General features: G+C 43.0%; 1 protein-coding gene across 2 annotated transcripts; it reads right to left on the bottom strand.

Moving 5' to 3' along the window:
* Positions 1-524: 524 nt before the first annotated feature.
* On the bottom strand, positions 525-14,269 carry Aqp4 (aquaporin 4). Of its 2 annotated transcripts, none has more exons than XM_057788972.1 (5): positions 14,195-14,269; positions 10,502-10,916; positions 8,942-9,106; positions 8,389-8,469; positions 525-4,710 (listed from the first exon to the last, which is right to left on the bottom strand). In XM_057788972.1, exons 1-5 carry the CDS (start codon positions 14,224-14,226, stop codon positions 4,432-4,434), a joined length of 972 nt encoding a protein of 323 aa, XP_057644955.1. In that variant the 5' UTR covers positions 14,227-14,269; the 3' UTR covers positions 525-4,431. The 2 variants fall into 2 exon arrangements, with proteins under 2 accessions (XP_057644955.1, XP_057644956.1); XM_057788973.1 differs by lacking the exon at positions 14,195-14,269 and adding an exon at positions 13,294-13,346.
* Between the last annotated feature and the right edge of the window lie 1,049 nt (positions 14,270-15,318).

The raw sequence follows: 15,318 nt of genomic DNA, 5'->3' as shown, positions 1-15,318 counted from the left end.
GATGTGGACATTATGAATGAAACCTAAGAAAACCCGATCTTCAATGTCTGCAGTCAGAGACAACTGCAGTATAAACTATACAGGCTTTCAGGAAGTACAAATGAATTATGGGATCTGCCACCATTTGGCGTAGATTATAATCAAATATCAACACCCCCATGAATTTTAATGGAAGTGTAAATACTGCAACTGAATTTTAAAACATTATCAAATATACAGTTTACTTTAAAAAACACTTGAGGATTTATTTGTGCGAGTCTAGTAATATTAGATATGCCACTAGCTCCTATGGTGCAATGGTTAACACTCTGGACTCTGAATCCAGAGGATCTGAGTTCATATCTTGGTGGAACATGTTCCTTGAAGAAGAGACCTGGTCAGTCATCCTTCTCAACTCAGGCCATGAAACCCAGTATAAACGGTATAAACGGGCTGCCCGTGCATGCTTCAGCAGTGTTGGGCCATGTTTCACTTCACCTTCAGTAACATGACATGCAATATAAGACATGGAGCCCAGTCATGCTGCTAAGACTTTTAATAGACTTTTTCAAATATTAGACATTACAGTTTAAATCTCTATAGCATTAACTTTAATGTTGGAATAACATTTCAGTTAATAAATAATTATGAATATAACCATACATTTATTTTATTTTCTTTAGTTCATCATGAGTTACAAGTTTATTGTGATTTGGGTCATAAAATAACAAATAATTGTTTATATGTTTCCATAAATTGTGTGTTTGCCTAATCAACCCTGAAAAGGCTCTGGGAATACATTACAATAGGATATATAACTTAGGTGTATTTTTTAGCTCTTGATTGTTTACTTAAAAGGGTAACTATGTAACTGCTCTTAAATTTAGTGTTCATGGCATTGTTCTAGAACATGTTGGTTGTGTATTTTCATAGTTATGGGAAATTATTTGCAAAAAGTGAGTATTCACAGTTTTTAATTTTTGAGGTTAAAGTCTAACATTTATTTCTGAGAGTTATGATTTTCAAAGGTTTGTGTTATTAGGGTTTTCTGAAAAGCATTAATGCTAAGACATGAGCTCAGAAAATTTGAGGTAAAGAAAGTGAGTTTTGTTATTAATATAGCAACCATGCTTTCCTAATAATTTCCACTCTGTGAGTTTACTGGGGGAAGATTACTGGGGGAACCTTCAGGTTCCAAATGTTCCAAATTTACATACTTGTAGTCTCGTCATAATAACTATCTGTAGTTTCTATTAAGTTGTCTATTCAGTTGCCAAAGAGACAGTGTCTCTGTCACGTTTGTGATATCTGGGGAAGGTGTTGGCGAGTTGCAGCAAAGGGCCATGCAAGGATTACTGCCAGCATTTTGATCTGTTATGCAGTTTTGGAATTTTGCTTCCACAGTGAGGTGAGCTCAGTCTACACATTGCCTGGATTCATCTAGAAGAGTTGTGCTTTTCGGAATTGACCTCTAGTAAACCAGTTTATTTATATCATGCATGTTTTCCAGAGATTTCCAATCTCCTTATGAAACCTTTAGCTAAGAGGAGCTCTGGCCAGCAGTGTCCGTGAGCTGTGGCAGGACACCCCTCTAATGTTTGAAGGAAAAGGATTTATGAGTGGCGTCACATGACAGAAATAATTAAAATTACCAGTGGTTTAGGTTCCAGAAAAGATTTCTTAGCAATGTAAAAAGTTAGGAGTTTTGGAAGAAAATGAAAACACACATTTAAAATCTGAGTCCTACATTTCTAAAAACCCTCAAAATCTTAAAGGAAACGATTCCCCTCTGTACCGTTTTGACAGACTATGCACATTTTCATTATATGGACCACCTTGAAATTGGGGGGGTGTCTGTTCTCTTCCCGAGGGAACACAGTTGGCATTGTTTCATGGCTCGTATGAATGTTTTATGTCTTTCCGGTTTCTCGGTTCTGATCTCTGCGCAGTTTCAGTCACTGGCTGTCTCTTGGGAACAACACTGTGCTGTTCAGCAGTACGCACTTCATTAATAAGAAGGGATTAAAGGAAAAAGCCCTGATCTCCTAATACACTGGATAATTTGGTGCCACCCACAAGGCAATAGACCCCTGCTGCAAAGATGTCATTAGAAAGGTACAATTTCATTACTTTTTTACTGGCAGAGCCTTGAGTGAAATACAAGACATATTGTCTCCTATGCAACGCTAAAGAGTGCTGGAGCCCTTCCCCTCTGTTCTTAAACACTAGATTGTAAGAACACGGTCTTTGTTTTCACGTCCATGTTGCTTTTCCTTGATGATACGAGAAATTATACTTTTATTAAATATTGAGCAAAATTAAAAATTAGAAAAGATTATTGATAATCTTAAATGAGAGTCATATATTCTTATCGAATAACATGCTTGTTTTGATTATCTACTGTGTGCCTGGCACTATGCCAGTTGCTAAAAATCAAAGCACAAAGCCAGAATTCACTGCTTTTCAGTCTCTACCATGTTGAATGCAGTCACTGGACATGAGTGTTAAAGGAGTCTGCACGAAGTCAGCTGCACAGCACACAGAAACAGCCACAGGCCAGGGTTTTGAAAGGGGGACCAGACATCTGCTCAGCTATCCTGCCAACGAAGTTGACATGTTTGTTGATGGTTGATACCACCTCCTGAACTAAAACACCCTGACCTTAAGCCTATGTGGCGTATCGTGAAGACACTTGAAATAATGCGCACGACCCACCCTTGGGAGGTTTATGCCTGGGTTCTGTGAGTGCCACTCAGTTATGGAGGAACCTCTGGCTCTGGTGTAGTATATTCGACGCCCCAAAAAGGGAGCCTGTGCTTCCAGCATCTACCGTAGAGGATGCCGGTGGCACTGAGAGGCATCCGCTGGGGTGTGGCTGTCTGGGAAGTTGCACATCGGTTTCCTAGCACCGAAGAGAATCAGCTTTAATAGTGGTCCTTTATCTCGCTGCCACAGACACAAAACCGCCATTAACAATGAGAAGTCACACAGTCGGAATTGTGCTTGGGAGAAGAAAGCCCTCGATTATCAGCCATTTGCAAGCTGGCTAGTCCTCACAGAGACGGGTCTTCTCTCTCCCACTACTAACTTTTGTTAAGAAAAACTGACATTTGCAGCGCATTGTCTAAGGTAAGTGCTAGACTAGATGGTTATAATGGAAGAAACTGGGGTTTCCACAGCGTTCTATTGGCGGAAGGCAAAACAGTATGGGAAGACCAAACAGTTTTAACAGATAAACCAGGCAGTGGGGTAAATACTTTAAAAACAGTCCTATGTGCACTAGGAAAAATGGGTCACATGGTACACTTGAAACAGAGATTGTCTCCTTCCCTTTTAATTAGGCAACCTCATTGTACCTTGTCTGCCACATATTTTGGCTCACTCTAAGTATTATTACACTCACAGTGAAGCTCATCAGCAGATGTCGAGGGAAGAGAGGCAGCATTAGAAGCTGGGATGGGCAGGACCAGTTTACACCTTCTAGAATAAGCAGGGCTTCGATACCAACAGAGAGTCAGGACACAGCTAGTAAAGATCTTGTGAAAAACGTCTCAGCTAATGCTTCAATATAGATAACAGCATGACAGACAAATTCCCCAGTTTTGCCAATAAATTTTAAAAAGTAAATGAAGCAGTTAAAAGCTCAGGTGGTTAGCTTGTGTGGCGCATTTCAGAACGAGCACTGAAAACAGATCAGTCATTTGGTAACAGGGATACAGACTCCCCCTCCCTCTGCCATCAGATTCCATGGTTCTGTCTATCCTGAACCTCAGTGGATGTCCCATGTATATATTTCGTTAGATGGAGCTAACACATGGACACAAATTAATATTCTTTCCAAATTTCTTAATTTTAGCCCTATAGTTTCTTGGAAGTTGAGGAGGAAGAAGGATTATAATGAACTTAGATTGGGATCTGCCGGTCAGATATTTGTGATATAAATAATTATGGCATATCAGCAATGACCCTGGCTACTGTTTTCCTCCGAGGTAGTTATAGATAAGGGATGGATCATGAAAGAACTTACTACATTTCTTCATTTGAATGAGTAAGGCACTGTGACATACTGCATTTTGTCATTGTTAAGTCATGCCAGTGAAGTCAATATTCAGGTGAGGATTGGCAATACCAGCTTTCTCATGGAGGTGCCCACATGCTCTGTAAAACAAGACTTGGCCAAATCTTTGTATGCATTTTCTTTTGTTATCAACGAAGGGAACTTTGGGGGATACTTTAAAAAATATTTCCTTTTTTTAACATTTCATATTCATTATAGGTTTCTTCTTCCCCCCATTGATAATAGTAAACTATGTGTTGTTCAAACTGAGTAATAAGACATGAAACAAGGAACCTCAGGTGGCTAATTTATAACAAATCTGTTTCCTTAATGGGTGGCAGGACATCCGAGGTCAACTCTAGGGAGTCTCTCCTGCTTTCAGTGCTGTCTTCTAGTCATACCGAAGACAATACCTCTCCAGACGGGTCTTTCCCCTTCTTCTCTTCCCCGCGGTCAATGTCAATGACGTGCACCAGCCCGGGTTTCAGAATCAGGTCCTCTGTCTCCACTTGACTCCTGTTGTCCTCCACCTCCATGTAGCTTCCTTTGGTCTGCTGTGCAGCTTTGCTGAAGGCTTCCTTAAGGCGCCGTTTGAGCTCAACGTCAGGGCAGAAGACATACTCATAAAGGGCACCCGCGAGCACAGCGCCTATTATCGGTCCAACCCAGTATATCTGAGGAAAGATGGGAGAAGAGCGGCAATGAGTAGAGGAGGATGAAAAGTGGTCTCACTGGACAGCCCATGAGTACACAGTTTAACTGACTTAATCAAGTCAGCAACTGAGTCACACACACACACACACACACACACACACACACAGATGGATCTGAAAATAAATGATACCAAGTCTACATCAAAGATCCATAAATTATTAAAGAGCATTTGAACATAAAATAAGAAAGAGTAATGTCTTCTATCTTCTTTATTTTAATATTATATTTTAATGTTCTGATTATTATTATTAGAGACAAGGTCTAGCTCAGGCTGTTTTTAAGACTCATTGCATAACTCAGGGTAGCCTTGAACTCACATTCCTCCACTATCAGCATCATGAGTGTTTGAAATATTGGTGGGCACCATCACATCAGGCTTATCAACTTTATGATAAATCTTAACATGAAATAACTCTGCTCTGGTAGCTCCACAACTTAAGCAGACTCTACTGGCAATTCCTTCAAATAAAAAGAAAAAAAGAAGTTTTTGCAGCATGTTTCTCTTATTTATTCTGTAGTAGCCTCTTACCTTGATTGTCTGTATAATCATGCATTTTTATCATTTAAGGTGTTTGCTATTCAGTATGCATAATGAATACAGCTCACTCCTCGCCACTTAGCAGTGTGAGTGCTTAGATCAGGGATAGTTTCCCTTTAGAGGCAAAGTCTCTTGTACCCACGTAGCTGAGGCTGATGGCCATGAACTGCTAAACCCTCAGTGTCTTCCTCCGGAGTGCTGGGATTACAGGCATGTGCTACCAAGCCCAGTGTGTGGTACTGCAGAGGGCACCAAGGGCTTCCGGCATGCTGGGTAAGCACTTCACCAATTAGATTATACCACCAGTGACTTTCTTTATCTGCAAAGCAGGGCTAGAATATATATATTTCACACGGCTGTGACGACTAAATGGAATGCCACTTAGAAGTTTTGTGCTCATGAAAATCGTTAGGTTTCTACTTCCTAGACAATTTAAAACTGTGCGCAACCAACTTGGCTGTTAATTAGTTTCCTTATTTGATGCTTTTTCTCTTTAAAGTTTGATGACTTCACTGTAGAGGAAACGCTAGAGTTCATGCATCTTTCTCACTGGAGAGTGTTTCCCCTCTGCGCAGTGCTGCAGTGAAGACCTGTTCTGACTTAGGGGCAGTGACTAGACTGGGGTTAGTTAGTGGTTCTACAGAGATCAGCAAACAGCATGTTTGATCACTCAGTGATGCACCTAGAATGAGACAGCTCTCATCTGGTTAGGCTGGGATGTGTGCCGTAGAGTACATGCACTCTGGAGAGCGTTTGGCACTCATCCAATTGAGTCATTTGGGACCACGCCCCTGTTTACTGAACACTCAACAGACTCTATGGAGCATTTTTCTCATCTCATTAATAACCTTTGGTAGAGATATTATTAAAATATACATTCTTATGCATTGGAAAGTTGGCAGTTGGAGATGTTACAAACTTACTTAAGATAGCATACTTAAGTGATTGAGTTGCGCTGTCTAGTTTACTTGGCTTTAGAACACCCTTTTACCAACTTACTGTTTGTTATGAAAAGAATTATTATGTCTCGCTTAAAACACTATCTGGAAATTAACTGTACTCGGCATCTTTACTGTACAGCCTAAAGGAGAGCCAGGCTTCCCACCGAAGCTGAGCACATGTCCTTAACAGGGAAGTAGCTGGAGAGTCGCTGGACCAGCCAAGCTCCTTATCTTGAACATGAAAGAGCCCAAAGGAGAGTTTATCTTCCCTGTGCCCTTTCAAAGGAGAAACGAGAGCCCTCCTCTAAATGCCTTTGCTCTCTGTTCCCTTGGTAAGATCTCATTAGATCGGTGCTACTTCACAGGCCTCAAGTCCCACAAGGAGAACAGCCGCAGCAAACAATCACTACCCTTTCCACAACACTCCGGAGGAGACAGCAGGCTCCGTGTTCTCAAAAATAAATCTGGGTGACAAATTGCTATTCTCACACAGAGTTCTGTAACTTTAAAGTACTTTTCAATTTTTATGAATAATTTTATTGATGAAAACAGAAAAACACATAAACTACATAAAAGTGTTTTTAAAAACTTCCTAAATTGTCATTATATTACCTAATTAAAACCCACCCATTTATTGTACAATCTATAAACTTATCATTAAAGTTTTCCACTCGGGGGATAGGGAAATTGCTCAATGGGTAAAGTGACTCCATGCAAGTGTGAGGATGTAAATTCCAGTCCCTGAGACCCACATAAAATCCAGACACCATAGTGCATGGTGTAATTGCAGTGTTCCTACAGGAGGATAGGATACAGCAAGCAGAGGCAAGAGAATCCCCAGGGCCAGCTGGCCTGGTGATCAGTGGTGAACTAAAGACCCTGTTGTGAATAAGGAGAAAAATGGGAACTGATATCCAAGTTTGTCTTCTGACATCCAGATGCCATGACATGTGTGTGTCTATACTTATACATATGGGCACACACATACACACACCTCAACACACATCACACACACATAAAGTAAATTCTATTTTTGTTAATGTAGTAAGTCTTCTCAGAAATATCAGTGGCAAAATGACAGTCCAAAGAATGACTTTGGGGATCAAGATTTTGCATGCCTGTGCCCAAATTATGTCTCAACAACTCAGTACACGTTTTGTATAAGGGAGTTTATACAGTCATGGTGTGATATTTTCCTCCTTTGCTGGGCCATGTCATCCTTGAGTAGCTGTTCCCAGAGTCACTGTAGCCACAAGAATAAGATCAAAGCACAAACAACAGATTGTTACATTCATAATTTTAAAAATGTGAAATCACATTCACAATATGTGAATGGCAATAAAAGTTAAGTCTCTTTTCAAGCTTGCATATATATGTTTTATTCTTGTATTTTGTAGGTTATTTAAGTTAATGATGAGTGGCTTTCACAATTGTCTATGATTTAAAGGATATAAATTTTCTTGTTGATAGAAGCAATTGAAACAGTAATGATTATCTCTCTCTCTACTGCAGGCCCAGACTGACAGGAAGGTTCGTCCTGAGATTGAGAAGTACACCTTCCTGGCAGTCATTTGTTTTTCTGGCTACACTGTGGTGACAGTGGCATAAACATCTGCATCATTTATCTGGTTCCAACCACAGTTCACAAGCTTCCAGCCCTGTGCTATGAATTATGCTCTGCTTATGCAAACTAGGATCTTAGATACCTTTGTCATAGGCAGTACTTTAAAGTAGTTCTTTCTCTCTTTCTAAAATAATAACGTTGCTTTCTGTCATTGCTAGGAAGCCTTTCTTTCAATGATTTTAACACTAATATTCAGCACACGCTTATCATTTAAATTTATTCCACATAGGAAACCCTATGTACAAGTATTCTGCTGCTATCTGTCAGATACACGTCCAGACTAATGCTTCAGGAAAACCCAACTCTCAGTGAAGACCTAGAACAGAACGCTATGAGGTCTTTTGTAGCAGGATTCTGCTAGACTGTTTTACTCCCTGTGACAGATGCAATAATAACCAGAGAGTTGGGCGGTTGGGGGAGGGGAAGCAACAGAAACTAGTGCGCTAATTTAGCCCAAATTAAAAAAAAAAGAGAGAGTCTTGTGGACGATTGTTCCTAACTTCAGTAAGATGGGACTTATCAACTTAGTAGTTACCCAGTGGTTTTCCCAGTTTCCCATGATAACGGCAGGTCCAAAGGATCGGGCTGGATTCATGCTGGCCCCGGTATAATTGATCTGCAGAGAAAAAGAACAAAACCTCAGACATTTTGGAAATAGGGCTCTAACAGGGGCCATTTGCTCTAACTTGCTGCTGTCTCTTCAGAGGAGCACTGAGATTTAAGCACTTTGTAGTCGTCGTGGTCACTTCACATCGACAGATATGGCTGGATCCGAATGGCACAAGCAGGATGGTACATGGGTATGTCAGCTAGTTGGCAGACTGTTTAACATGTATTTATTGAAATGACACTGAAATAAAGAGTACTCTTGAACTAATGCAAATGTTGCAGTGGTTTTGTACTGGCCAGGTCACTGGTTACACTGGTAAAAGCTACAGAGGGATGGTCACAGGAAACAGTAGAATGTTCCCAGCTGCTTAATACTAAAAACAACCAAAGAGAGATTGAACTGCAAACAGCATCTTCAGGCCTGCTTCAGGGTGAGGCTAAATGAGACGATCAATTATTCAAATGAACTTAAAACTTACTGCAAACAAATGTCCAATTGCGACGGAAAATCCAATTGCTAAAGCTATCGAACCTGTAACATCAGTCCTTTTGGAATCACAGCTGGCAAAAATAGTGAACACCAACTGGAATGTGATTATCAACTCCACCAGGAGCCCATGGCCAGCAGTAAGGTTTCCATGAACCTAGAGAGAGAGAAAGATACTCCATCAGAATTGAAGCAAGTCTAGGTCTAAGCAATGCAACGGTTTGAAGGGTGTATTTTTTTTGGCATGGGAAGTGATGGTTAACTTGAATCTTCTACCGACCCCAGGTTGAGATTTCCATCCTTTCACCTCCTAGAATGAAGGAATTAATTTACACTCATTTTGGACCATTGTAGATAATTACATTTACAGTGACTGAGTTTTCACTAAGTGTTGTGTTTAGCAACACAAGCAAAATGTGTTACTGCTGCACTTAGAGTGTAAAGGGTTTTCTTCAGAGATTTATAATATTATGAGGCAATTATAGGATCCATAGATTAGGTTTAGATTAGCTCCTGGGTATCTCGACTAAAACACGAGTTTAAAGTCGGACTGGTGCTGAGCTACCCAGTAATCCTGCCCACTCACGAAGAGCAAGGTAAAGAGCAATGACTGTGGGCTCCCCCACCTTTAATTTTGAGACAGGGGGTTCTCTGTGTATCCCCGGCTGTCGGAACTTACTTTGTAGATCAGAATGGCTTTATACTCAGAGATCTGCCTGCTTCTGCCTGCTGAGTGCTGAGATTCAAGGCATACCACTTTACACAGATTATCTAAAGTCCCCTACATGAAAAGCAACAAATTCTTGCCCCTGCTAATAAGCAAATAATTGTAAGGCCTTATGATAAAAATACAGTCAAGTCAGTCACGCTGATTTACACCTGTAATCCCAGCACATCGGGGGTTCAGACGGGAGGATTGCTGCAAGTTCAAGGCCAGCCTGAGCTAGATAATGAATGTGAGAGCCTGCCTCAAAAAAAAAAAAAAAAAAAAAACATACTCATGTCGTTACTGTGGTGGGAGAGAAACAAAGCACACTGAGATCTTCTTAATCATGTTCAAGTCACTAAATAGTAAACAATGTTGTCCTCTCAATGCCTTTCCTCTGTCTACACCTGGTTTCACTGTATGATCCAGGGTGGCCTTGACTCCTTATCCTCCTGCTCTAACCTTCCAAGGGCTGGGATTATAGGCAACCCTCATGCCTGGCTCTTCTGTGTATATTTTAAAAAACTACTATAATAAGTTTCCACTCTTTTTTTTTAAAGACAATTTTCTATGTTGTCCACACTGGCTTTGTACTTGATACATAGATGAGGACAACCTCAAACCTCTGGTTCTGCCTTTACTTCCCATGTGTTGGTATTGTAGATGTACACCACTGTACCCCAGGACCTACATGCCAGGCAAGCTGTCCACCAACTGAGCTACATCCCTCACTCCTTGATGAGGCTGTGTTGTGTTTGCCTCTCACCGCCCCGAGCCAGCTTGCAGCATAGTTTGTAAGCATCCTGGCATCCTAGCACAGAAATAAGCACACATAAGAGTTCTTACCGTGGTGACTCCCAAGCCTCCCACCACGTTGGGAGGTGTTACCAGGTAGAGGATTCCGGCTCCAATGATGGCCCCCAGGCACTGTGCAGCAATGTAGAAGACTGACTTGGCAATACTGATCTTCCTCGTGCATACCATGGCCACTGTCACAGCGGGGTTGATGTGGCCACCACTGATGTGGCCGAAGCACTGCACCATGGTAGCGATGCTGAGTCCAAAGCAAAGGGAGATGAGGACCATGTCCACAGGTAAGGGGTTCTCTGACCCGCCCCAGTTGATGGTGGATCCCAGGCTGAGCAAGACGAAGATAAGCATGGCTAGAAATTCTGCTGCGACCGCCTTCCAGAAAGCTTGAGTCCAGACCCCTTTGAAAGCCACCATGATCCTTTCTCTATTGCACGAATGTCCACACTTACTGGAAAGAGGAACACAATAAGAATCAGAAGCCACCAACCTAACCTAGCTTTCCAGCTGGAAGGGGCATTGAAATTTGTCGGAGGGGGTCAGGCCTTCAGTCTTGCAGGCTGGGGATGGGCTGTTCCACATCCTTTGCAAACCAAGACAGAATGCTTCCGGAAGTCTCCCTAGTTAGTAGCCAAGAGGTTGCTCTTCTGATCTCCTTCTAGTTCCTATTCACTGGGCTGCAACCCCAGCTGTCCCTAGAAAGGACACTGTCTCAACCAAGTTCCTTAAGAGTTTAAGAATAAAACATATTTAACTGGGAGTTAGTTCCCTCAAGCAAACTTTAAAGCATATACTTTCCATGTGTCTTTTGTTTTGAACAGAAAGCATTTGAAGTGGAGGGAGTTTGCTAGAGAGATGACTCAGCATTTAAGAATACTAGCTGTTCTTCCAGAGGACCTCTGTTGGTTCCCAGCACCCACAGAGTGGCATTCTACCACTGGTGATTCCACTTCCGGAGGCTCCAGAGTCCTTTCCGGCCATCTATGGGCACTGCACCCAGGTGGTGCACAGTCACCCCTGCAGTCAAACCACTCATCACACACATAAATAACTCAATTGAAGAAGGGGGTAGAGCACTCAGTCTTGGACTGATTTCCCAGTGCCTGTTATGCATCTCTGCACCATCTGCTGACCACTGCAAGAAGATGCTCCTATGACCAAGGATGAGGGCATCCAGAGATAAGGGGTGTGGGAATATGGGGAGAGTTTGATAAGATGACAATGTGGGTGGATGGGATCATATTTTATTATGTATACATTTCTGAAGAATAAAGAAAATACCTTTCTGAAGAAGGAAAATCGTACCTTACAAAGGCAGATCTTTTCCAGTTTTGCATTTTGTAGCTTCACAAAGGCATTTTGAAAATGGATTTATAGAGCCCTGTACCCACTCCTACCCTCAAGAGCATGTGGATTTGGAGCTGGGACTGTACAACTGTCTCCTGGGAAGGTAAAGTCGTGGAGGGCTTCCGATATTTGGTGTGGGCCCTGGGGACAAGCAGGGACTCAGCTGGTACAGGGGCACTCCCTGCTGTTGCCCTGGGCAAGAAGGTGGAAAACTGCAGGTGGCAGTGGCTTGGGAACCCTTGGGCAGATCTGGGCTTGTAGCTCTGGGTCGTGACAATCTCAGTCCCCAGTGGGGAGCCTGAGAGATTCTGGAAGGGCAGGCTGTGGGCACTCCAGGCTGATGCCAGGCTCCCAGCTGGACTGACAGAAGTAGCTGTCACAGGGGTCAGGTACCAGAGAGGGAGCTTCAAAAGGGTTTGAGAGGCAGAATAGTAACTCCTCAGGCTCCATTGTCCCTCAACTGTTACTGGGACAGCTCTCCTAAACACCAGTTCCTCCAAATCCTGGAGCCTGGAGTATGTAAGCCAGCCCCATGCAATCTACCTGCCCTGACGGTACAGAGCTTGGGACTTTTAGCAAGAAAGAGGGGGCGTGTCAAGAAACAGTGCAGAAGCTCTGTGAGGAGGGCTAAGGTGCTTCTCATTGAGGACTTCTCTCCCATGGGCTAGAGAAGCATTATCGGCCTCCTCTTGAGGAGCTTGTGGAGGTACGGAGGGGAGCAGGAGGTGAGGAAGCAGCTGGGAATGAGGCCAGGAAATGAGAGACGCCAAAGCTGCCTTTGGGAAGGGAGTCACTTTGCTCTTGCCATGCCCCTTCCTTACCGTCTTTAGATCTTCGGAGTTGAAAAGGGTGGGGTTGGAGGACACTCACGCAACTGCTTATTTTGACCTGAAATTGTTAAACTCCCCTTTGGAAGGGCAGTCACCCCAGTCACCTCCTTACCTCATAAGACAGATAGGCAGCATTCAGCATGTAGAGGGCTGGCTGGAAAACCAAGGGCTCAAGAACTGGGTAACCTACCACAAATATTGTGAGGTTCTTATCTTTTGAATATCACTTATTGGTCTAGGGAGCCTAGGTTCCGTGTTGGTAGTAAGAAAGCCCCAGATGGCACAGACTGCGGAAGGCTTTCTTCACCTTTAAGACTTCTCCTTTGCTATTTGTTTGACTATGGGGCTTTCCTTCTGACTTGAAAATGGAAAGCAGGCTGTGTTCATGCTCACCTACCCAAGGGGGCAGCCAGCTCTACCCCAGATGTTCCCTGCCCAAGTGAGGCCCTCTAAGTAAATCATGCAATTATAAAGACCCCAGCTGGGACAATGCATAATGTGTGCCTCAGCGGAGATAACAGACAGGTAAAAACAGCAGCTGGAATGGGGCAGAGAGGGCGCCCTGGGGGAGGCGTGGGAAAGGTCCCCAAGAGGAAAAGCTCTGAGAACTCACATTGAAACAGGAGTGAGGAGAGTCACTTCTGAACTCACCAGCAGCCCAGGTTGCAGCCAGGTGGCAGAGGAGCTATTACGGGCGCTGTCCTCTCCAGCCCAACACAGAGGAAAGAGACCAAGCAGGAAGTAAAGAGAGCTGGGTGGGCAGGGAGCAGGGCACCCAGGGGAGGCGGTCCTGGAAAAGGCCAGCCTCTCCCTTTAACACCCCTTTGTCACCTCTCCTTGCTCATTTGCACACCTGTCCCCCTCTCCAGAGACCGAAGCAAGAAACTTAGTTATTCTTTAAACTTCAAGTTTTCCTCAGACAGAGAAATTGAAGAAGAACAAAAGAGCCAAGCCTGTGAACCGTAACTAGAAACCTTAAAACGGTTTTAGCCCCTTCTTTTTCTTAAAACCCACAAAAAATCTGATCCCCCAAAGCAGCCTCATCTAGCTGTGAACCTCAAAACTTCTAGCATCTATGTATCTCTCTGCCTTTGTGGGAATCTCCCTAGCATTGCCCACGACTGCACCATCACCATCAACGTGGCCTGATGTGTTTACATTCACAGGAAATGGACCAACATAATTTGTTCTTGCTGTTTTGATTTTTTTCCCCCCAGAACAAAGGGGGATTTGTTGATATGACCCGGGTGCAGTGAACCAGACACGTTCCACCCTAGCTGAATACACTGTCTCATCCACTCTTGGACAGTTCCCGGGTGAGTAATTTTTCTAATGAAAATTATTACAATTTCCCATGCTAAAAAGCATCGCCTTTCTTCTCCTTTCCCTCTGCTTCTCTTGTGCCTAAACTTAGTCCCCAGGCTTAAAAGAATCCCCAACCTGTCCAGTTGTCGCTGTCTAGATTCTGTCTGAGAAGACACGGATATCTGCAATGAAAGAGTTTCATCTTGTAGTGCGCAGGATTGTTTCCTTAAAGCAAAGCAGAACTTACCCCCACCGCCTCGCTGCAGCTCTGTCACTCATGCCGTCCCTGGCCAGAGTGCAGCTCTCATTGCCTGCCCCTGGGCTCCAGTGAACTGGGAGTCAGATTACGGGCACTTGTCTGATTGGGTTTTTGGAGTGTAGGGGTGGAAAGATTCTGCACCATGTGGCAATCGCTAAGTTATATTTGAACTAGAAATCGTCTCTGTACCTGATCACTGTAGACACAGGCATTTCAGGGATGCAAAGCACTTGCTGACACATTTCTTTCGCTACTAATCTTTTCAAGTGAAGACTTCCCTGAGTGTTTATTTGGATTAATCTGATCACGAATAATTGGGGAGGATTTGCCTTGTAGGTTTTTTTTTTTATTGAAACTGAACAACTAATAGAAAACGGGTTTGTATGACCCAGCAATTCAGATGAATTGGGAGTTAGACGTTGTCTTTCGAGTGGCAAACAGTGAGTGACTTCTATTTGAAATGTGTACGAAGATAATCATAAACAGCTGTAACTCCACTTACAGTGTCCACTTCCTGAGTTTCATAATAATAATGATTATTATAATAATTTCTCTGGATGAAGCAGCAGATTTTAAAGACACAGAGGTTAGAGAGGGACAGAATTATTTGGAACAGGAGAAAAATTAGTATTTGGAAATCTGGGAACAGGGCTGACGGTATACTTTGCTGTTCAAAATGAGTCAGGACCCAGTGCTCAGAAATTACTCAGGATTGTAAGATTGTCACAGCGGGGAGCTAAGCAGAGTGTGGGTCCCCCGTACACGCATAGCTGCATGGTGGGTCATGAAGCTGTCCCCACCTGGCGAGCTGCAGAGGGCACAGGAAACACCTCCTGCCGACCAGATCATCTTTAGGATTTTTTCCTTAGATAGACCCCAGGTGCATAGCAAAGGAGTAATCTTAACCCCTAGTTCCCAAGTGTGTCTTGATAATTGATCCATGATGTCTAATCATTATAATGATTATCAGGAATACATTGCTTAACTCAGCAATTAAAACTGATAAATACCTGTGGGCTTCTCTGATTTCTTCATTTTAGATTGGAGGGATGTGTGTGTGTGTGTGTGTGTGTGTGTGTGTCTATTTTTTAAGTATGCAGTATGATAGGAAA

Source organism: Chionomys nivalis, chromosome 14, assembly GCF_950005125.1.
Source record: "Chionomys nivalis chromosome 14, mChiNiv1.1, whole genome shotgun sequence".
Lineage (NCBI taxonomy): Eukaryota > Metazoa > Chordata > Mammalia > Rodentia > Cricetidae > Chionomys > Chionomys nivalis.
This window is presented reverse-complemented; position numbering and strand designations above follow the sequence as displayed.